Source organism: Pelophylax lessonae, assembly GCF_965119305.1.
Source record: "Pelophylax lessonae genome assembly, chromosome: 9".
Classification (NCBI taxonomy): Eukaryota; Metazoa; Chordata; class Amphibia; order Anura; family Ranidae; genus Pelophylax; species Pelophylax lessonae.
This window is the reverse complement of record NC_138776.1, coordinates 164,658,472-164,681,624: the sequence shown is the minus strand read 5'-3', so window position 1 is coordinate 164,681,624 and position 23,153 is coordinate 164,658,472. Positions and strand designations below refer to the sequence as shown.

Below are 23,153 nucleotides of genomic sequence, written 5' to 3'. Positions count from 1 at the left end.
AGTTTGGCCACTCTAGGTTTAGTATACCAATATAAACACAGATCTGCTTATGTTTTTATTTTTTTTTTATTTTTTTTTTTTTATCGAATCTGTGTAATTACTATTTTATTTTTTTTTTTTAATGGAACATTAAAACCACTTTTTTCTTGTATTTTCGGTGTATATTATTATTTATTATTGGAATAAAAAAAAACAGTACATATGGATAAATGTCCAAAACCATTTACATATACTTTTTCTATTTATAGCCCTTACATCACGGTGCAAAAAGCAAATTTTCCGAATAATAAGGAGATTGCCGTTCGTTGGCTCAAAAGTAAGTAAAAATGTATTACTGCCATGCCACACACCTTCCAAAATTCTCATGTTTGGTTTTACATTAAAATGTGACTGGGGGCCCCTTATTAGCTGGCTACCAAGTTTGTAGCAAACGTAGCTGAAGCTGCCCCAGAAACAGTGATTGCGTGCAAAGATTGTCAATTTTATTAAAACGCAGAACATAATCCAGCCAGTCAGTTTGTGACTACTGGGAAAAGATCATATCTGGATTATAATTGGATATGTGGGATGCCTATTCACTTTTTGCAACTGTGGCAAAGTGTGTGCCGTTGTTAGTGCACATGTTTACCTCTATGAATCTTCCAGTTTCGCTGAGCTCCATACTTAGCAGTTAGCACTGAGCAGCATCACATGTCTCCCGACCCACGACCATACAGAGGAGAGCACTGTGAGTGTGTTCATTGCAGGCCTCCCCTCAGACCACTGTCCAGAGCACTGTGCAGTACATGCTTTGGGGCTGTTTTTCTGCTAAAGGTACATGCCAACCTTGTCCCATTGAGGGGCCAATAGAAAGGGCAATGTATTGTAAAATCTTTGAGATCTTCTTCCCTCAGCCAGAACACTGAAGATTGGTCATGAATGGGTTTTCTAGCATGACAATGACCCAAAACATACCCACAAGGCAACAAAGGAGTGGCTCAGAAAGAAGCACATTAAGGTCATGGAGTGGCCTAGCCAGTCTCCAGACCCTAATCCTATAGAAAATATATAGAGAGAGCTGAAACTTCAGGTTGCCAAGAGCCAGCCAACGAAAAGAAACAAACGTGTTACCTCCTGTGCTTGCCAACAAGGGTTTCTCCACCAAGTATGAAGTCATGTTTTGCTTGGGGATCAAATACTTATTTTATTTACTGAAATGCAATTTAATTTATAGCATTTGTTTTATGTGTCTTTTTTTTTTTTTTTTCTTTCTGGATTTTTGGTTGATATTCTGTCTCCATCATTAAAGTACACCTATGATAAAAAAAATTATATTATTATATATAAAATTATCGACCCTTCATTTTTAATTTGTAAGTAGGAAAACATACAAAACCTGCAGAGGATCAAAAAGTTATTTTCTCCAGTGTATGTGTGTGTATGTATATGTATATGTATATGTATATGTGTATATATATATATATATATATATATATATATATATATATATATATATATATATATATATATATATATATAATGTGTATGTGTGTGTATATATATATATATATATATATATATATATATATATATATATATTATATATGTGTGTGTGTGTGTATGAGAAAAAAAAAGACCAGAAAATGTTGAAAGAAACCTGTTTCTCTTTTTATTACCCAACTGTTTGCAGCACTTCAAAAAACAAATAGGGGTAACAGTAAAGTTAAAATACATTTCAATCCAAAAGGGTTTGGAGGGCCCTGCTAGTGAAAGCTTACATTCTAAAGGGAAGGGCAAATAATACAAAAGGTGTGTGTGTGTATGTATGTACGTACAGTATCTAACAAAAGTGAGTACACCCCTCACATTTTTGTAAATATTTTATTATATATTTCCATATGACCACACTGAAGAAATGACACTTTGCTACAATGTAAAGTAGTGAGTGTACAGTTTGTATAACAGTGTAAATTTGCTGTCCCTTCAAAATAATTCAACACACAGCCATTAATGTCTAAACCGCTGGCAGTAAAAGTGAGTACACCCCAAGTTAAAATGTCCAAATTGGGCCCAAAGTGTCAATATTTTGTGTGGCCACCATTATTTTCCAGCACTGTCTTAACCCTCTTGAGAATGGAGTTCACCAGAACTTCACAGGTTGCCACTGGAGTCCTCTTCCACTCCTCTATGTTGACATCACGATGCTGGTGGATGTTGGAGACCTTGCACTCCATTGACCTTCCATTTGAGGATGCCCCACTGATGCTCAATAGGGTTTAGGTCTAGAGAAATTCTTGGCTAGTCCATCACCTTTACCCCCCCCCTTCTTTAGGAAGGCAGTGGTCATCTTGGAGGTGTGTTTGGGTCTGTTATCATGTGGGAATACTGCCCTGCATCCCAGTCTCCAAAGGGAGGGGATCATGCTCTGCTTTAGTATGGCACAGTAAATGTTGGCATTCATTGATCTCTCAATGAACTGTAGCTCCCCAGTGCCAGCAGCACTCATGAAGCCCTAGACCATGACACTCCCACCACCATGCTTAACTGTAGGCAAGACACACTTGTCCTTGTACTCCTCAACTGGTTGCCACCACACATGCTTGACTCCATCTAAACCAAATAGGTTTTTCTTGGTTTAATCAGACCACAGGACATGGTTCCAGTAATCCATGTCCTTAGTCTGCTTGTCTTCAGCAAACTGTTTGCATTCTTTCTTGTGCATCATCTTTAGAAGAGGCTTCCTTCTGGGACGACAGCCATGGCAGACCAATTTGATGCGGTGTATGGTCTGAGCACTGACAAGCTGATCCCCCGTCCCTTCAACCTCTGCAGCAATGCTGGCAGCACTCATAAGTCTATTTCCCAAAGACAACCTCTGGATATGACGCTGAGCACTTGCACTCCACTTTGGTCGACCATGGTGAGGCCTGTTCTGAGTGGAAACTGTCCTGGTAAACCGCTGTATGGTCTTGGCCACCATGTTGCAGCTCAGTTTCAGGGTCTTGGCAATCTTATAGCCTAGGCCATCTTTATCTAGAGCAAAAATTCTTTTTTTCAGATCCTCAGAGTTCTTTGCCATGAGGTGCCATGTTGAACTTCCAGTGACCAGTATGAGAGAGTGAGAGCGATAACACCAAATTAAACACACCTGCTCCCCATTCACACCTGAGACCATGTAACACTAACGCGTCAGATGACACCAGGGAGGGAAAATGGCTATTTGGGTCCAATTTAGACATTGACACTTAGGAGTGTACTAACTTTTGTAGCCAGCGGTTTAGACATTAATGGCTGTGTGTTGAGTTATTTTGAGGGGCACAGCAAATTTACACTGTTATACAAGCTGTACACTCACTACTTTACATTGTAGCAAAGTGTCATTTCTTCACTGTTGTCACATGAAAAGATACAATAAAATATTTAAAAGATGTGAGGGGGGGTGTACTCGTGTGTGTGTGTGTGTGTGTGTGTGTGTGTGTGTGTGTGTGTGTGTGTGTGTGTGTTTTTATATAATAAATATTATGAGGGGTGTTTAAAAAGTTTGGTGAATGCTAAATGGCAAAACAGAAGATAGAAACAAATAAACTTTACTGGCCTTCAAAATAATCGCCACCCTTCACAATACACTTGGCAACATTCATAAAGCTTCTGGAAACTGTTCACAAAGGCCTGTTTAGGAATCGATCGCAGGTCCGCTGTCACACATTCTTGGATTGCTGCCACGTCTGCAAAACGTGCGCCTTTTATGATGCTCTTCAGGCGGGGAAACAGAAATCCGCAGGCGCCAGATCTGGGGAAGGTTGACGGTGGATGATTGAGAACAGATATGCCGCACTGAGCCAAGAATTGGCGACACGGATCGCACAGGGCGCAGGATGGATCCTGGTCACCCATGGTAATTATATCTCCAGAGGTTTCCAACCATTTTGCTATCTGTTCGTCTGTCTGCTTGTGCGGCACAAACCAGAAACAGATCTTCCGCTTCTTTGCAGACGATGGTGCGCACCGTGTCCTTGCTAATGCCCAATTTCTCCTCCATCCATCCTAGAGTCAGTCCCTGATCTCATGCCAGCATTTGTCGCGCTCGCTCGATCGTGTCTGGGGTTCTGCTTGTCGACGGCTGATCCGAAGGTGGCTCATCTTCAGTCATTTCCCTCCTGTCGCGCAAGAGTTTGAACAAGTTGTAAACACATTTTGTGCTCATGGCTTCCATCCCGTACACCAGCATTTCATGTGTGGCAGTTTTCCCCAATTAGTAGCAGAGCTTGATTTCCATTCAATGCTCCATTGCACTGTGACCCTACCTCCCATACTGACTACGTTTGACTGACCGTAGCGGGTTTACCCTGACGGTAAAAATATAAAAAGAATAGTACCACGCTAATGAAAAAATATGTGATAAAAATCAAAAATCTGCTAGCACCACAATTGACTAAAAATTGTCTACACACATTAAGCCTCGGTTCACACTTATGCGATGCGGGAAGGCTGCGAATTCGCAGCCTGTTCCCGCATCGCAAATGCACCCCTGGCAGTTCACACTGCCATATGCGATACGCTGGGGGTGTCAATGTAATCTTAACGACACCCCCAGTTTGATCGCATATCGCAGTGCGATCTTACAGTTCGCACAGGATCGGATCGCACAAGTGTGAACCACTGTGCGATCCGATCCTGATGCGGCTGCAAAAAAGGGTCATGTGCGTCTTTGGTGCGGTGCGAATTTAGCCATACAAAGTGTATGGCTAAACTCGCACCGCACAGCCGATCGCATGTAATGAAGGAGCAGTGCGCTCCGACATTACATGCGATCGCCGCAGCCGCACTAGTGTGAACCGGCACTTAATATGAAAGTGCAACACTCGTGAAAAATTAAAAACAAAGTTCATGTTAAAAAGTCCACAGAATCACAACAAAAAAAGTCCAAATAAGGTCCACATTCCAAAGAGGTGCTTTAGTGAAAGTGCTAGGAAACTTGTATTGAGATGTACCTAACTGTACCCCATACTAGGCGGCACGAACAGAGGCTTTTCTGATGAGATGGGCTTTTCAGGGATTACCGAAAGGCACACAGACTGAGAGATGGCTGTACAGTTTAGGGCAACGGGCCTTTCTATGATCATTTCACAAGTCCCTCCCCCCACAGTTAGAAAACATTCCCCTCGGCTCACACAATTAACCCTTTGATCACCCCTAGGTTAACCCCCCTTCCCTGTCATTGTCATTAGTACAGTAATATTTTTAGGACTTATGTAGTAATGTCACTGCCCCCCCCAAAATTGTCAAAAATGTCAGTTAGGGGTCCGATCTGTCCACCGCAATGTCGTAGTCCCCGCTAAAGATCGCCACCATTACTAGTAAAAAAATAAACAAAAATGACATGAATCTTTCCCCTAGTTTGTAGACGTGATAACTTTTGTGCAAACCAATCAAAATACGTTTACTGCGCTTTTTTTTTTTTTTGTTTATTTTTTTTTTTTCAAAAAATATGTAGCAGAATACAAATTGTCCTAAAAGACTGAAAATTTTTGATTTTTAATTATTTTTATTTTATGGGAATGTTATATAGCAGAATGTGAAAAATATTTTTTTTTTCAGAATTGTCGCTCCTCTTTTTTGGTTATAGCTCAAAAAAAAAAAAAAAAAAAAAAAAAATCGCACAGGTGATCAAATACCACCAAAAGAGAGCTCTATTTGTGGGGGAAAAAAGACCTCAATTTAATTTCAGTACAGTGTCGCACGACCGTACAATTTTCCATTAAATTAACGCAGCGCCAAATCGCAAAAAAATGGCCTGGTCATTAAGGGGGCAAATCCTTCCGGTCCAGAACTGGTTAAAGAGGAAGTAAACTCCTTTGCATAATTTGTACCTATAGTCAAGTCTATAATAAGGCCTACCTGTAGGTACTGAAAATATCTCCTAAACATACACAGTTTAGGAGATATTAGTTTACATGTAGCCGATCACGTCATCGGCACATGCGCTCTGAAGGAACGACCACCCGTAGTGTTCCTTCAGATACCTGTGCCTCTAATGATGGCTCCCCTGTGCATCCACGGAAGTGAAGTCCATGGAGGATTCGGCCTGTCACACAGCCGGAAGGAAGAGTGAGTGAAGATGGACGCTACCTCCAGCGATTGCATCGCTGGAGCGCATCGTTTTCAGGCAAGTTTCACATAATCTGCTAGTATGGATTTATACTAGCATATTATGCCTTTTACCTTGCAGGTCCTAGTTTGTTTTTTGCGGTTCCTCTTCCGACACCTGTGTCTACAGGAGAAAGCAGTGATTGAGGTTGATGAATGGAACACACAGAACATGGTAGGGGCACAGGCTCCCAACACTCCTGGCTGTGTTGAATGCTGAAGAGGCAAATAGAAGCTGCAGTGCTGGAAAGAAGCAACTCACTGAAGAGGTGAGTATAAGATCTCCTCTGTTTTAGGGACTGCCTCATAGGATTCATTTTTGCCTGACAGGGTGGTTTTGAAGGATAACTGTACCTTTTTGGTACAACTTGTCCTTCAAGGCTGTTCCTCACCGGCGTGCAGCCTATTTGTGTTGCGTTTGCCCACGATCCATCGATCTTCACCAAGTGGCATTGCTTCAAAAACATCCTCACCAGGTTCTCCATCATATGCATGTGCATTGCTGCCTTATTCATTTCTACGATGGGACAAACTCATGGTGGCCTCCGATAGTCCTGCAGAGTACGAGGCATGGGGCCAAGGTGTGTGTTCACAAGGTCAAGATCAGGAGGACCTAGTGAGGAAGAGGCAGAGTCACATAGTGAAGATCCCTGGAGGGAAGACCAATGCAAATTTAGGCATGTCCCTGGGCATGTCCTAAAGGACAACTTGTACCAAAGGTATATTTGTCATTTAAAGATTTCCGTTTTAGAACCAATAGCTATGAGCAGCCAGAACATAGATGGTGGCAGCCATTTAGCTAGAAAAAGTCAAAGTGTTGTTGGTGCGAGCACAGCGACCAATTTAAGGAGTAATAAGTACATGTAGATGTTACACTTGCATAATACTTGGCATGTAATCAAATGATATGAATGAATGTATCTGATGCTAGGTTTGCTTTAAATATGCATCAAACCAGAGACGACCACGACTGCCAAACTCCGCTGTAATCTTCTCTCTGTATCAAAGGGTTAATGGGTTTGGAGCTGTTGTAGAATTATATTGCAGAAAATTTTTCTTTCCAGGGAAAAGCTGCATTGTTTGTGCTTGCCCATGATTGATCATGAAAACCATCTATTCAAACAACAAAGAAGCTGCGTTTAGCAAGGGACATTGTAGCTTTCTTCTCACGTGCTTTGTGCTCCAGTTTACTAGAGGTCATTGCACTCCTCTAGTCTGCACAATGATGTCATGCTGTTTGCTATTTTTTTTTTACATTTTGGAGAACCTTAGGGCTTATTAATTAGGCAACACAAATAACCCCTTCCTGCCCACCCTATTATAAATTAACCCTTATTTGCTGCTCAGATCAGCCAATGGGTGGTCACTGTGTTAAAGTAACGCTACCTCTGAAAAGGCATCAGAAAATGAAGCATTTAATAAATGTACTCTCCTAACACTAGGATGATAAAACCGCAGGTTAAGCACATGGGTTGGATACCCTAATCATTGGAATAATTAGCTTCATGAATATTGGAGCATAGTGCAACCCTAAACTCTGTACTCTGTCAGAGGCATACCTAGGGTCTCTCCAGCGCCCTTGGCGTTGGGCAGTATCGGTGCCCCCCCACCCCATGACCTTGCCATCTCCCCCTTCCCTTCCTCAATATCTCCTGCCTCCTTGACAACCCCCCCCCTTACTCAATATACCCTCCCACTCTTCCTGAAATCTGTCTTCCTACGCAATCCTCGTCCCACGCAGCACTCAGAGGCGGCTTTCCAATAAATGGCTATCCTCACTTGCCCCCCTCCCTGCTGTTTTCCCTGTCATGGTAGGGGAGCAGAGGGGGCGCCCGATCGTCTGGCGCGCTGTCTGTGTCATGCTGAGCGCTGGGTAGTCAAGTACCCCTGTATACTGTGCAGGGCTGGTGCAAGGATTTTTGACACCATAGCCAAACCTCATTTTTCCACCCCCCCCCCCCCCCAATTGGCCTTGCCCCCGACTCCACTACGTTTGCCTTGCCCATGTATATGGTGGAGACTACACAGACCTATCTGGTTCCCACATTCACCTAGTAAAACAAATTCTCCTGCGCTCGAGTGGTGTCTGATGGAGTGAAAAGAGGTGCACTACAAGCCCAGATGTTAAAAGAGCTATCGGTCTTGCTGCCCCCTTCAGGATCAAGGGTATCCAGAACCAACTGGTAGAAAAGACAAAAAAGGAAAAAGAGGGGCGCGCCGACCTAGTGCATTACCATAAAACCATTTATTAAAAGATTTAAAAGGTTTACAAAGTACTCACAAGACTGGTGTGGTACAACACACATCAATATAGCATATGCAATCTCCAAGGTAGCCAAGGTCCCAAATATGGCGAATGGACATGCAGATGGTCGCATGGGGCTACTGTGGCTAGGCTGACGCGTTTCAGGGGCGAACCCCCTTCCTCAGAGCCAGAAAGAGTGCTGCCCTCTTTCTGGTAATGCACTAGGTCGGTGCGCCCCTCTTTTTTTTCTTTTTTGTCTTTTATCCCACATTCACCTACCTGACCACTGCACTGACCACTCCACTGCACTGACCACTCCACTGCACTGACCACTCCACTACACTGACCGCTACACTGCTACACTGACCGCTACACCGCTACACTGCTACACTGACCGCTACACTGCTACACTGACCGCTACACTGACCACTGCTCTACACTGACCACTTCTCTACATTGTCCAATCTAACCATTACACTGACCTACCTAACCACTACACTGACCTACCTAACCACTACACTACAGGGTAGCGCAAAAATCTTTTTGTTTTTTTTTTTAATATGGAACCCATTGAGTATATGATGATTGCAGCTATCCTGTTCCTGGTAAAGAAAAGAAGACCGCAGAGGCATGTTGAAGAAAATCAGAGACTCTGTCCTTGTTACTGGGCAATGTCTGACACAGAGGTTTTACGCTGCTAGATGTGGAGAACTTCTTACTTTTCCAGAAAAGTTTTTCAAATTCACAAGAATGTCCATCCCAACATTCGATGCACTTTTGCAGATTCTGAGGCCATACATATATATCTCTATTTTTAAAATTGATTAATAAATATGTTCACCTCATTTTTTTCTTGGTGTGATGACAGTGACCAAGATAGTCCACTAAGTGTGTCATGCAATGTGAGAAGAGCTGTGGCGATGTCATGCCACAACCCACAGAGGAGCTTTAGGAAAAGGTAGCTGAAGAATTATAGCTGAAAACTCAATTTCCAAACTGTATAGGTCCCCCGGATGACCAGCACGTTTGCATGAAAATGACTGCCAACTCAGGATCAAAATATTAGTTCTAAAGTATTTTTCAATCCTACTGGGTCTAGTGGGCACCAAATTTTTCTTTAATTGACGTTCGGTCCTTTGGGAGAGCCGGTGATTGAAGAATATTTAAAGCGGAGTTCCACCCAAAAGTGGAACTTCCGCTTTAGGGAGTCCTGACCCCCCGACATGCCACATTTGGCATGTCATTTTTTGGGGGGGGGAGCGGGTACCTAGTTTTGACAGGTACCCGCTTCCACTTCCGCTCGGAGCGCCGCGGCGCCCTGAGCGGAAGTTCTCCTCTCCCCCTCCCTCCCTGCAATCTTCTGGGACACGTCAGAGGTCCCAGAAGATTGCCGGCCAATCACGGCGCGCAGCGCGACTCGCGCATGCGCAGTGGGTACCCGGCTGTGAAGCCGCAAACTGTAACAGCCGGGTGCCCACAGCAGTGATGCCGGCGCCGAGGGAGAGGATCGAGGCTTCCGGCGGCCGCATCGCTGGACCGTTGGACAGGTGAGTAAATGGCTGGAACTCCGCTTTAAAGAATCTGCAATGGGATGAAGATTGCTTCAAGAATGCTTGCGGACCAAGCCTGCCCTTTGTTATTGTTGCTGATGAGGCCTTTGGACTATCAGAAAATGTAATGCGTCCTTACGCTGGACATGAATTAGGCCATGCGCAAAAAATATACAGTTATCTTCTGAACTGTGTCCGCTGTCTGGTGGTGTGTGCTTTTGGAGTTTGCTCTTCCAAGTGGTGCGTTCTCATGTCTGCCATGCAACTGGATGTGGAGAATTGCATCAGGGTGGTATTAGCTTTCTGTGTACGCCACAATTTTGTGATTGAAAAAGAGAGAATATCCCTAAACACAGCCCCTCTTTTCACTCAGCAAGGTGTGCAGTTTTTGGGCCTGGAGCCCCCAGCATATATATTACACATAAGAAACGCCTTTGCAAATTTCTTTGTGCTTGTCTCAGGGGAAGGACAACTTACTTGGCAGAATGAGCACATCTAGACTGTATTTTCACATATGCCTGTACCTTTGGATTTTTTGCTGCTTCCATGCCGTTTGAAAATTTCAAACAAAAACGGGGGGGTTTCCATGTAGACTTGGTGATTAACAGGGTTTAGGTTATGCATTAACAGGGGTGGCAACCTGGATGTATGAAAGTAAACAGTGTGCCACATCCTGATAGGAAATATGGAAACTGGATTGGAAATATGGACTTTATAGGCACATAGGTAAAATATATCAAAATGTGTTAATACATAAAAATTACATACAATTTAAAAAAAGGGACAAAACATCAAGGATTTGGCATAGACCATATAACAAAACCTTAAACCCTAATAGCAATGCAGTCATATAGCTGGATCCCCTAGGGATAGTGATAAGATTACCAAGAGCCCCTCAGGGGATGTCAGCGTGGCCGCAGTGCTATGTGGTGATGATAGGAGTGTCAATTCGACATGTTTTGCGGAGCCGCTTCTTCCGGTGCATAACTCGCCACTAAGAATATAAGAAGAATATTTTTCCCTTTTGGGAAAATGATATGAGTCTATCCCACCGGCTATTTATTACCTATTTAAATATGCAACATTATTTTCTTACAATACTACCTAGTTATGTTATTGGTGTTACTACCTCTTTGGTATATTTTGTGAATTGACTTTAATATTTTAATATTCTTAGTGTGAGTTGCATGTCATATTTATGTATTCATACATTTTGATACCTTTTACCTATGTGCTTATAAAGTCCATATATCCAATACAGTTTTTCATGTAGACTTGTTCTTAGATATCATTTCCAAAGTGCTTGTTTATGCAGTAACCGGCTCAACATTCTCGGTTTGTAACCTATGGCCACATGAACAAACATAGGTGTTGTATAATGTAAATAACAACTGTGTGGCATTAAGAAGCTACTAGAGCAGTGATTCTCAACTCCGGGCCTCGGGACCCGCTAACAGGCCAGGTTTGCAAGATAACTGAAATACATCACAGGTGATATATTTTGCTGCTCAGTGATTGCAGTATTCTAGTCTGCATCTCCCCAAGGTGATACTTAAAATCTGGCCTGTTAGTGGGTCCTGAGGACCGGAGTTGAGAACCACTGTTCTAGAGGTTTCCAATGATGTGGGAACTGACGGTTAATGCTCTAAACATTTGAAACAACATACAGAGGAATTCAAAATTGCATTTTCTGGCAGTAGATCGCTAAGGGCCCCAAAATCAGGAAATTTTAAGCACCTGTGTGATTTACATTATTGACATATGCCTTAAGCTCAGGTTGTTCCTAATAACAACTTTGTATATATTGCTATAGCAGTGAGGAATTCTGATAGAATGGTCTCTTAACACACTTTTTGAATTCCCATGATAGTGTTTCACATTCTGGCAGAGATTGGTCTTATGACATTTAACAAATGCAATAGACAGAAATGGAAGACAGCAGTGTACAAATTTTTATTTAATCTTAACTCAGCCTCCACATAATACACAGCATATAATAAAAAAGTGAACAGTAAAAAAGCAATGTAAAATGCCCTTATAGCATACAGTGGGCACATTTGGATTAAAACTGGACCACAGAACAATGAAAGAAGGGGCCTGGTCAGATCACACAATGCATCCTGGTTTGTTGTGTATGGTGATGTGTAGCTGCAGACTTGTCAGTGTGCCCATGCTGACCTTTGTCCAAGGCCAGATGATCCCACAATGGCCATGTGAGCATCAGAACTAGGCAATGGGTCAATGGAAGATGGTGGCCTGGTCTGGTGAAGTCAAGAATGACAGGAAGACCTCCACGCATGCCGCATCCAAATACAAACACGTTTTGCAAGAACCAGTCCTGCTGATAAGGGACTTTACCGACACCCACACGAGACCGAATGCAAATTTATAAAAAATATAACTAGTGGGACCTATGTGTCATATTGCGATGTGATTGGTTTTAATCACTTTTTGAAGCATTGTGCTTTACTTTTTTTTAAAATGTTGTAAATCAAGATTGATCTATTTTTATAAATTGGATAGGTGTCAGTAAAGTCCATTATCAGCAGGATTGGTTCTTGCAAATCTGTGTATGAATTCAAGAATGTTTTACTGAAAACAACAGGAAGTTGGATGTGTTAATGTGGCCTCTTCCAAATCTTCCAGATCTCAATCCAATTGAGTTTCTAAATCCATTGAGGCCCTATTCTCGCAAATTACAGGACCTAAAAGATCTGGTACTGCCGGTGTAACGTTAAAAAACCATACCCCGTGAAGAAACCATACTCTCGTCACTTCCGGTCTGAAACAGCTGAGCAGCGCAGTAGTGCGCATGCTCAGAGCCCCGGATACGTGATTGAAGAAGAAAGAATTTGAGAAGTGCGCATGCTCGGTGGGCATGGAATTATCACGGCACTGTTTCTAATGTAATACTTGCGGCGGGTACATTAAAACACTTCGGGTGCAACATAAATCATGTCCTCTCCCATCGCTGTAACTTCCCTCATCTCCGGTAATAAATATAAAAGCGGCGGCGGGTGTATGAGACGTAAATGTGACGGCGATCGCGGCTCCTTGATCCGCTTTTATATTTATTACCGGAGATGAGGGAAGTTACAGCGATAGGAGAGGACATGATTTATGTTGCACCCGAAGTGTTTTAATGTACCCGCCGCAAGTTTAACTACCGTGAGAAATCCATACCCTCCGTAGCGGAACCGGAAGTGACGAGGGTATGGTTTTCTCACGGGTATGGTTTTTTCACGGAACACCGGCTTGGTGACAGATAGCATATTATATCTTCATATTGTTCATCTGTTATCCCGCCTATAGCGGTCTCGCGGTGACTGCCAAGATATGGCCAAAGCTTCCACTAAAAATAAAAAAAATAAAAAACCCACAAAAATAAAACAAATTGGAAAATAAAAATTTATAAGGGGCTAGTCCGAGTTTTCCATTGCCAGTGGCAAATTGAACACCTGGACTATGCAGTTCTGAGACCCTGACAAAACATGGCTCTTTTGCATTAAAAATGTTACCTGTTCCCCTTTTTTTGTTTTTGTTTTTTTCAGCATAAAGTTCCATTTTAAGATTCTGATCAACTATGGATCCCCTCTCCCGAAATATTCACATAAACACAACTTTGCATGCAATGAATTTATGTACTTTTATTGAAATCTGATTGCCTCATACATATGACCTATACAATGTTTGGTAAACAACATCAAGAGACGCTTAGTGGTCCGCTATTAGCAATGGCAGGGTGCGATTTCTTTAATTTCTTGTAATGGGAAACCATTTACTGGGACAAGGGTGGGGCTGTATAGTGAATTTTAAATGTTTTTTTTTTTTTTTTTTTTTTTTGTGACCCTCTGAAACCCATACTTAATACATATGTAAGTCTGTACGTTTTTTGCTCTCTTTTGGTCTGTTAAATACATAATGAATATATTTGGTTATATCTATCAAATACAAAAAAAATAAAAAATTCTTGATCCTGCCAGAAATTCCTACCTTCACCTCCGTGGACTACAGAACACCGTACAATGTTATAGAGGTGAGGAGGTGTTCTATAGTCCTAGTGCACTTCCTCTGCTAGGTTGACAACACTGCTCCTCTGTACATACTATACAGTAAGTGAGCAATGTCACATTAGAGGAAGAAGTGTTACCAGCAGGATCATTGAAAAAAAATAATGAATTCAGTCATCACATCGGAGGACTGGTAAGCTGTAATATATTACATTTTTGTTCTTGAGTTCAGAAACACTTTAATATAACTGCAGTTATTACGCAGTTGCCAAATTGAGCAATCGGCCTTTAAATGTGCAACAGTCGTGTCAATATCCGGGGCAACGATGTTTGTATTGCTAGTGCTTCCTAAAGTCAAAGGTCAGCTATAGATCTCAATTGTTCTGTTACTATTTATGTTGAAAAAAGAAATAAATGTGTTTAGAAAGTAGGATCTGCTTTAGAAAGTGACAATATGATATATTTATTTGAACAGATCCAGAAAGAACTGGATAAAGCTTTAAATGAAATGGCTCATCTGGTGTTAAATATGAAGGATGGCGTGAGCTTCGTGACCTCTCTTCCTCGCAGTGGACTGAAGCAGGAGCAAGTCATGGAAAAGCTGAAGGAATATTCTTCTCTAGGTGCGACATTTTAATTATTGCTTTCCTGTTTATATTCAAAAAGGTTTATGTATACAATGAAAACTCACAATCATTAATAGACCAGTGAAATTAAGGTGTCTGATTGTATTACACTGTCTCCACTGGGTAGTTTTTCCTTTCACTTCCTGTTTTTCGAACAGACAACAATAATCCACATTATTTTATTAGAGTAGAGAAATATCACAGCATCCATCATTATTATATTGCTCTGTCCTTATGGAGGTATATTTTACCTTGCCCATGTTCACAACTATGCATGCGCAAGTTCCCGTATCGATCAATAACTTGACTTGTGCTATTAACTTGTTTAGATTCATTGTTTGCTTACTTGCACTGAATTCTCTAGGCTTCATATCTCCACTGTGGTTCTCCATTCCTTCTTTTGCCAGACATTACACTATAGTCTCAGAATGTGCACACCATTTAGGAAAGAAGCCAGCAGATAGGATGCTCTCCCCACCATGTTAAAGAATAATCTATTTTCATAGAATTTTGTCCCATTTCACATCCATTACATGTTCCATAGTCTACTACCATAGCACCAGAAGTATCAGGATTTCTAACACTAAGGCTCCATTCACACTTGTACTACCCCAAAGTTGCAACTTTGGATGGGTGCAACTTTGATTCGACTTCGGCTTTGACCAGTGATAATGGGCAACTGTTGCTCAACTGTTGTATTGTAGACCATTCAGGTACGACTTTCATGCAATTTCTGAGGGTTATCATTGACGTTTATGACCCTCAAGTTGCATGAAAGTTTGATCAAAGTAGTGCATGAACTACTTTGAAGTCACTGCAACTTTAAGTCGCACATATATAAATGGCTGTCATTGGAAAACCTGGGGAACAACTTATCATTCAACTTTGATGTCCAAAATTGCATGACAAGTCGCACAAGTGTGAAGGGAGCCTAACATCCCTGTGATGCATATACTTTGGAACCAAGTCAATAAGGAGTTAATGCACATTTGCTGTTGTAAAAACTGACTAGTGAGCTCCCTTTACTGGAGGACCATCTCACAGCTGACATGTATACTGGAAAGCGATTTATGTGTTCAGGAGAAGGATACTGGGGCAAGACCCAGTGTAGAGGGTGGAATATCACTGCTGGTGTATGCTCTTTCAGGGCTAATTCCATATTTTAGAGCCTGTTGCATATTACACCATCGTTATAACATGTAACATGGCGCCAATCTGACTCCCCAACACTGTGCAGGGGTTCTTCCCCCTCCTCTTGCAGCACTTGTAATTCATTCACCGATGTATGTGAATAAATAATCTTCCACTGCTGCCAAAACAACCCTGATCATTCAAGGCATATGGAGTCCACTTGATCTCTGAAGGTATGCTGTGGTATCTGGCACCAAGCCATCAGTAGCAGATCTTTTAAGTCCTGTATATTGCAACGCGGGACCGTCATGGATTAGAATTGTTTTTCAAGAACATCCCACAGATGCTTATTTGGGTTGAGATCTGGAGAATTTGGGGAGCATCTCAAACTCATTGTGTTCCTCAAACTATTCTTGAAACAATTTTGCAGTGTGGCAGGGCATAGTATCCTGCTGAAAGAGGACCCTGCCACCAGGGAATATCCATTAATGGGTGTATTTGGTCAGCAGTAGGTGGTGTGTGTCAAAGTAACATCAATAGCAATGGCAGAACCCAAGGTTTCCCAGCAGAGCATTGCCCAAAGCATCACGCTGCCTCTGCCTGCTTGCCTTCTTCCCTTACCACATCCTAGTGCAATCTTTTCCCCAGGTACGCACATGTAACCGGCAATCCACATGATGTACAATGTGATTTATTGGACCAGGCCACCTTCTACCATTATTTATACAGAATTTCTCCTGCACCTAAGTGTAATAGCCTGGTACAGGTGTAAAAGATGACACCACGTTGCTGGGGAATGCTTCAAGCCTTGCTGCCCTCTTGGACTTAGGATGTCCTGATGCCACTACAAAAAACAAACAAAAGCGTGTGCACCAGCCTAGTGCATTATCCCATAGCATTTATTTAAGAACAACAAAAAATAATACTTGCATGAATTAAAATCGCTCATCCAGCTACTCCTCTAGACAGTAGTTCTAGACTAGGCACACTCGAGTGCAGGGGAACTCACTGGGATCCTTAATGGCTAATGCATTTAGAAGGAAGCCCCTTCTTCATCAGAGCGCCTTCTACCATTGCTTAGTGGTCCTGGTTCTGATGCTCACATTCACATTGTAGGTGCCTTATGACTGAGGACACAAGTCATCATGAGCACCCTAATCGGTTTGCGGCTACACAGCACTGTACACAACAAACTGCAATGCCCATTTCTCTTACGTCCTCCGACAGTCGCCGCCACCTCCTCTAAGTCATCACTATTGGGTATTGACTTCCGCTCCGCAGGAGTAGCTAGGCATAAGACTTAGTCAAAAGAACAAAAGCATTTGCATATACACACCCATGGGGGCTGTCCCACTAGGTCAATACCCCCCTGCAGTGACCACTCCCAACTCAGTTTCTTAGTTAGGCTTCCCTGTGCTGGGGCTACAGTCTCATCCTATCTAATCTTTTTTTTATTTGATTTTCTTTGAAAATGTCAGTTTTTTTCTTACATTATTAGCTGTTTATTTTGTCAGCTTTAGTTTTTAGTCGACTCTTCGGAAGAAGATGGATTCATGCGGTGCTGGGATTCGGACTGACCGCCCTGGTTCTCCAGGGCAGAGGGTTAGATGGACCCCCAGCCCGCCATCGAGCGTTCAGCCGTGGTTCGTCCTGGCATTATGAACGACCCATCCTCGCAGCAGGGATGCAGCCGTGAGGTGGCTACCTCACTGGACACATCTGCGATGCATGCAGTGTAATGTCCCTGGCTAACGGCATTCCCTGTCAGATGAGGACAGCGGCTTTCCATTCTGAGAGGCTCCCCACGCCATCTGGTACAGGTAAGTACTTCTGTGTGGGGCCTCTGTCTGGGGTGGCAGTCCTGTGTTGCTGTGTGTCCCCATGTCTGTGCCTGTGTGACCCCCTGATGCAATCCCTGCGGGGATCGCTTGTACATGCGCTGCGGTGTGTTTTTGGGGGCCCCCTTTCCCTGTGTCACTTCGGTGTTTGTGGGGGTGCAGACTGTGTGTGTGGCGGCCGCAGCGGGGTGAAACCGCGCGGTCCGCCATTTTAGGTATGGGCAAGCATGTCTGGCTTCACTATGGGCAATACTACATGCTGTTTTGGCGCCATCTTGCCGTGGCAGAACGATCGTTCCAACCGCATGTTTGGCGGCCATTTTGCCAGAGCCTTCCATTCAGTCCTATGGGGCAGCCATTTTCCCTGAGTCATGCAGCTTATAGTTCAGCCTACTCTTACAGCACTTCCTTTTCCTCTGAAGCAACGACATCAGTGGTAACACTCTGCGGGGCTCTGCAGGCTATCTCTCTCATTACCTTCTGTATTGTCATTTCTAGATCAGTTTTCTTCTCCTGTTTGGGGGTCTTTTGTCACTGTATTTGTAGCGGTGGGCTGCGCACTCCGCAGCGGTTTTAAAGGGGCAGTACAAAATTTATTGCACTGTTGTTTCATCTTGGGCAATGGATTCTCAGGACAGCAAATTCCCCCCAGTGTGGTGGGGGACCCCAGTTCTCCTGTGGCCCCTCTGAGACCTGATTTGGCCGCTGTAGTGGCGACCTTGGTGTCCATTATGGAGGTGCTGATGGCTGAACGTGCTGCTAGGAAGAGGCCCAGATTGTCTCTCTCTTCTGATTCAGATGGTGATATGGCTGCTGCGGCGAGTGTGCCCTTTTTTTAGGGTCTCGCTCATCCTTAGACCCGCTGGGGTCTGAGGGGGAGGCGGAGGTGGAGGGGGTTGATACTTCCTCCCCGGGGTCGCCTGAAGAGCGCGCGACCATGGATGAATTGATAGTTTCTGTTAAGGAAACCCTGCATTTGGAGGATGAGCCCAGTCCTCCGGGCATTGTGTCCTCATTTGGGACACACAGGAACCGCAAGTCGGCGCAGGTTTTTCCCTGCCCGCTGAGTTTTATTACACTGTCGTTTATTCCTGGTACCTAGTCGGTTCAAATTGCTTTATCCCTTTGCACTGGATACGGAATCACGATGGTGTGTGCCTCCACAGGTGGTTCACACTGTGGCCGTGCTAAACAAGGCTACCTTGGTTCCTTCTGAGGATACCCCGGTTTTTCGGGATCCCACGAACCGGCGGTTGGAGTCTCTAGCCCGCCATTCCTATACGGTGGCGGGCTCGTTGCTCAGACCCATTTTTGCGTCCGTTTTGGTGGCTCAGACGGTGGCTGATTGGACTAAGGTGCTTAGGAGCAGCCTCGTGTCTGATGCTGTTCCACCTGCCCGGCTGGATATGGTGGATCAAATTCACCAAGGAATCATGTATTTGTATGATGCGGCCTTAAATGAGGCCCCTTTAGTGTCTCGGTACTTAACCGGCGACTGATCTGGCTGAAGAGCTGGTCGGCTAACCAGTCCTCGCGGAAAACAGTTGCTGATTTTCCCTATGCTGGTTCTCGCCTTTTTGGCGAGGCGTTGGATACCCTGGTGAAAGGCGTCACAGGGGGCAAGAGCACTTTGCTGCCCCAGAACCCGAAGAACAAGTCCTTTCGTGTCAAGCGGGGTTCTGCGTCTCGATCCACTCAGGGGTCCTCGTGCCTTTCGGAACCAATCCAAGGGTAAGCCCTTCAAGGCCCAGGGTAGCCAGAAGAAGCCCTGGGCGGGCAAGCAAGCAGAAGTCAGGCAATGCCGGCTCGGAGGGTCAATCCGCCTCTGCCTGAAGGGGCGCCCTCACCCGTTTCAGGGGTGGGGGGGACGTTTGCGTGATTTCCTCCAACCTTGGCTGCTCCGGATTTCGGACAGGTGGGTTCAGGAAATCATTTGATCAGGGTACAAGATCGAATTCCTTTCCCGGCCGGCGGACAGATTTTTTCCCTCAAATCTTCATTTGCCTCCTGGGCGTCTGCAGGACCTGCATCAAGCGATCAGCAATTTTTTTTTAAAAACTCAGACCAGCTCGTCTGGCACCAACAACCATGCCACGCTCAAAGTCACTTAAATCCCCTTTCTTCCCCATCCTGATACGATACTCAGGTTGAACTTCAGCAAGTTGTCTTCACAACGTCTAGATGCCTAAATGCATTGAGTTGCTGCTATGTGATTGGCTGATTAGCAATTTGTGTTACCAAGCAATTGAACCTAATAAAGTGGCCAGAGAGTGTACATACAACGTGTATATGTATGGGTATATATATATATATATATATATATATATATATATATATATATATATATATATATATATATATATATATATATATATATATATATATATATATATATATATATATATAAAATAATCTCTCTTGATGAATGTTCCAATTACTTAGACTCTCTGCTGATTTAAAAGAAAAAAAAATACACAAAATTTCACATTTAAACCTGTTTATTCGTCTATGTATAATAAACAATGGGTAATAAATCTTGGTGAGCGATTATATCTGCTAATTCACTTTATATTTGCCGTGCTATTTACAGCACTACGATTCCTGGCAGAGATGCATTTTCCAGTAATGGTAAACACATTTTGTTCTTTTTTAGGTGAGGTATCTTGGGAAAAAGGAAAGGTTTCTGGGACTGTTTATAGTGGAGATGAGCGGCTGACTCAGCTACTTGTAAAGGTAAGCAGAAACTTTTATTCCTAGATTATTCCGTTTGCTGTTTGTTGTGAATAGTTGTTTGGGGGGGGGGTTCGCATACTTGCAAGAGTAAAAATAATAATAAAGTAGATCATGAAGCCATCATTGAACCTTAAGGCTATGTTCACATGTAGGCGTAGCGGATCACGGGCAGAATCACTGCGATTTTCCCCGCGATTCGGAATCCTTGCAATTCGCGGGACGCCTGTGCGATGCCCGTGATTTGCAATGGCACCCCAAACGCTGTGCGATGTTGCCGCGATTTCTGCCTGTCGAATCACGATAACATTGCGCAAACAGAAACGCGGGACACATGACGCACAAAAGAAGTTCCTGTACCTTTTTGGGCGTCGTGCGTCCTGCTATTCTGTTTGCGCGATGTTACCGCGATTCGGCAGGCGGAAATCGCGGCAACATCGCACAGCGTTTGGGGTGCCATTGCAAATCACAGGCATCGCACAGGCGTCCCGCAATTTGCAATGTTTCCGGATCGCGGACGGAATCGCGGTGATTCTGCCAGTGATCCGCTATGCCCACATGTGAACAGAGCCTAACGACAGGGGATGGTGGAAGATTGCGCCATCTGTGCTGAGTGCAGGCCAGGGGTTTGGGAAGCCTCTTACAAGACTGTGTATAAATGCTTGTTGAAAATATGTCTCCTTTTAATAATGCCAGTCGGTGAAAAAAAAAAAAAAGGTTCATAGCTGACACACATCATATGAAAACAATGTAAATAAACTTTAAGGTATTTCCAGCTTTAGTATGTGACTCAGTAAATGTAGATATTCCTAGGCATTGTGATTAGAAGGGTCTGAAAGAAAAGCCATGTTTGGCTTTTCAAACTGTTGAGTGCAAAAAATCTGGTGGTGCTGTGCATGGTAGCCAATCAGCTTCCAACTTCAGCTTGTTCAATTAAGCTTTGACAAAACAAATCTGGAAGCTGATTGGTTTCTATGCACAGCTGCCCCAGATTTTGGACTCCCAAGTTTTAATAAATCATCCCCACTTATGCTGGCCATACACTAGCCCAAAAAATCATTGGAAAATCGGTCATTTGATCGTTTTGTTAGTTTTTCGCCCAGTTAATGGGCACAAATAGAAAATTGGTTTTAACTTTTCAGAGCTGAAAAATCGAAGGATCAGGTTGGAATGTTGTGCCGAACGATAAATTGGGTAATGTGTTTCTCGCCCAAACTGTTTGCACTAGGCAGATTTGTCATGTCCATTGAACGATTTATCGATAGAAATTTGGTCATTACATGATGGCCCTATTTTTTGCTTTTATGGCTGAAAGTTTGTTATTCAAAAATGAGTTTGAACGATTTTTTGTGTACTGTATGGCCAGTATTAGTCTTTGTGCCAGTCACTGGTTACTCTGGGTAAAACGCACATGCTTCTTCTATTAGGGCGGCTCCACACTGTCCCAGTGCTGTCCCACTGCACTTTGGGGAAAGTGCCGCTAACCCTGCTGGTTTAGTGCGGGTTTGCTGCACTTTCCCATGAGATCCTGTGATTTTGGTGCATTTTCAGAAAGCAAACCAAAGATGCAGCATGCAGGAGCTATGGTGCGCTTTGTCAATCTGCACCAAAATCGCAGGACCTCTTGGATGTCTATGGGAAAGTGCAGCTAACCCTCACGCAAACTGTGGATCAGCTGGGCTAAGGTGCAGTAGAGCAGTGTGAACCTGCCCTTAGGCTGCATTCACACTTGAGCGTAGCGTTTTACTGCTTTTTTTTACCGCGATTTTCAGGCGTTTTTTTCAGGCGTTTTTGGAGGCAGGCATTGACATCTATCAAAAACGCTGGTAATCAGCCCAAAAAGAAGCTCATGTACTTTTTTCAGCTACAGGTTTTACTTGTTGGGCATTTTGGAACGTTTGAGCGTTTTTGGAGCTGAAAAACACTCAAAAACGCCCAGATGTGAATGGAGCCTTAGACTTTATGTGGCCCAGTGATGGCACAATACTCTTCAACTTGTAGTTAAAGCGGAGTTCCACCCTCTGAAAGTTTTTTTCACTAAAAATACCACTGGGACAGTCGGGGCTAGTGCATTCCACAATGGATAGCCTCTGAACTGTCTCAGGTTGCACTTACCTTTTAGAAGAAATACTTACCTTGAAAATGTCTTGTCCAGCGCTGCCATCTCAGGTGTAGAAAGCTTCTGCGTCTTCTGCGTCCTCTTCGGTCCCAGAATGCCCTGCACCGGCCCCGCCCTCACTTCCGGGGCAGGAGCATCATCCCTGCACAGCTTCTGGGCATGCTCAGAAGCTGTTTAGCAGGGAATGACGCGCCTGCACCGGAACTGACGAAGGGGACCGATGCAGGCGCATTGATTCCTGGGAGCGATGACGTTCAGCTCCCAGGAATCAATGCAAAGAGGAAGTGATGGCGCGGGCCGCGCCACAGAGGGAGGAAGTGGAAGAAAGGCGAGTATATTTTCTTCTAAAACAAAGTAAGTAAAGAAAAATCGTGATTATCCATTTATTTTTCAGGTGACACAGAGCAAGCGGATGGGGCAAAGTGACTTTTGAGGGTGGAACTCTGCTTTAAATTGCAATGAAATACTAGCTCCTCATAGCAGCCAACTTTGTCTGTTGCATCTGTTCTACTTTGTGTTTACATTACTTACTGTTTTGTGTCACTAAAGTAGAATTATTCACAACTCAACATTTTATGGATGCTAATGTATTGTTTTACTCCTTAGGTGTATGGGGAATTTGCTTGGAGCAATCCCTTGCATCCTGATATCTTTCCCGGCGTGCGTAAAATGGAAGCAGAAGTAGTGAGAATGGCGTGCACGCTCTTCAATGGAGGCCCCCAGTCATGTGGCACAGTAAGGTTTCTTCTGGTTTGAGTCACAATATCTATTAACATTT

At 43.6% G+C, this 23,153-nt stretch overlaps 1 protein-coding gene across 1 annotated transcript in view; it reads left to right on the top strand.

Moving 5' to 3' along the window:
• SGPL1 (sphingosine-1-phosphate lyase 1) overlaps nucleotides 1-23,153 on the top strand; it is an 88,218-nt gene that overhangs the window by 37,658 nt on the left and 27,407 nt on the right. Inside the window, exons 3-6 of the mRNA XM_082268345.1 lie at nucleotides 249-316; nucleotides 14,407-14,554; nucleotides 20,180-20,259; nucleotides 22,982-23,110. Coding sequence (XP_082124471.1) covers nucleotides 249-316; nucleotides 14,407-14,554; nucleotides 20,180-20,259; nucleotides 22,982-23,110 — 425 coding nt within the window. The remainder of the gene's footprint in view (nucleotides 1-248; nucleotides 317-14,406; nucleotides 14,555-20,179; nucleotides 20,260-22,981; nucleotides 23,111-23,153) is intronic.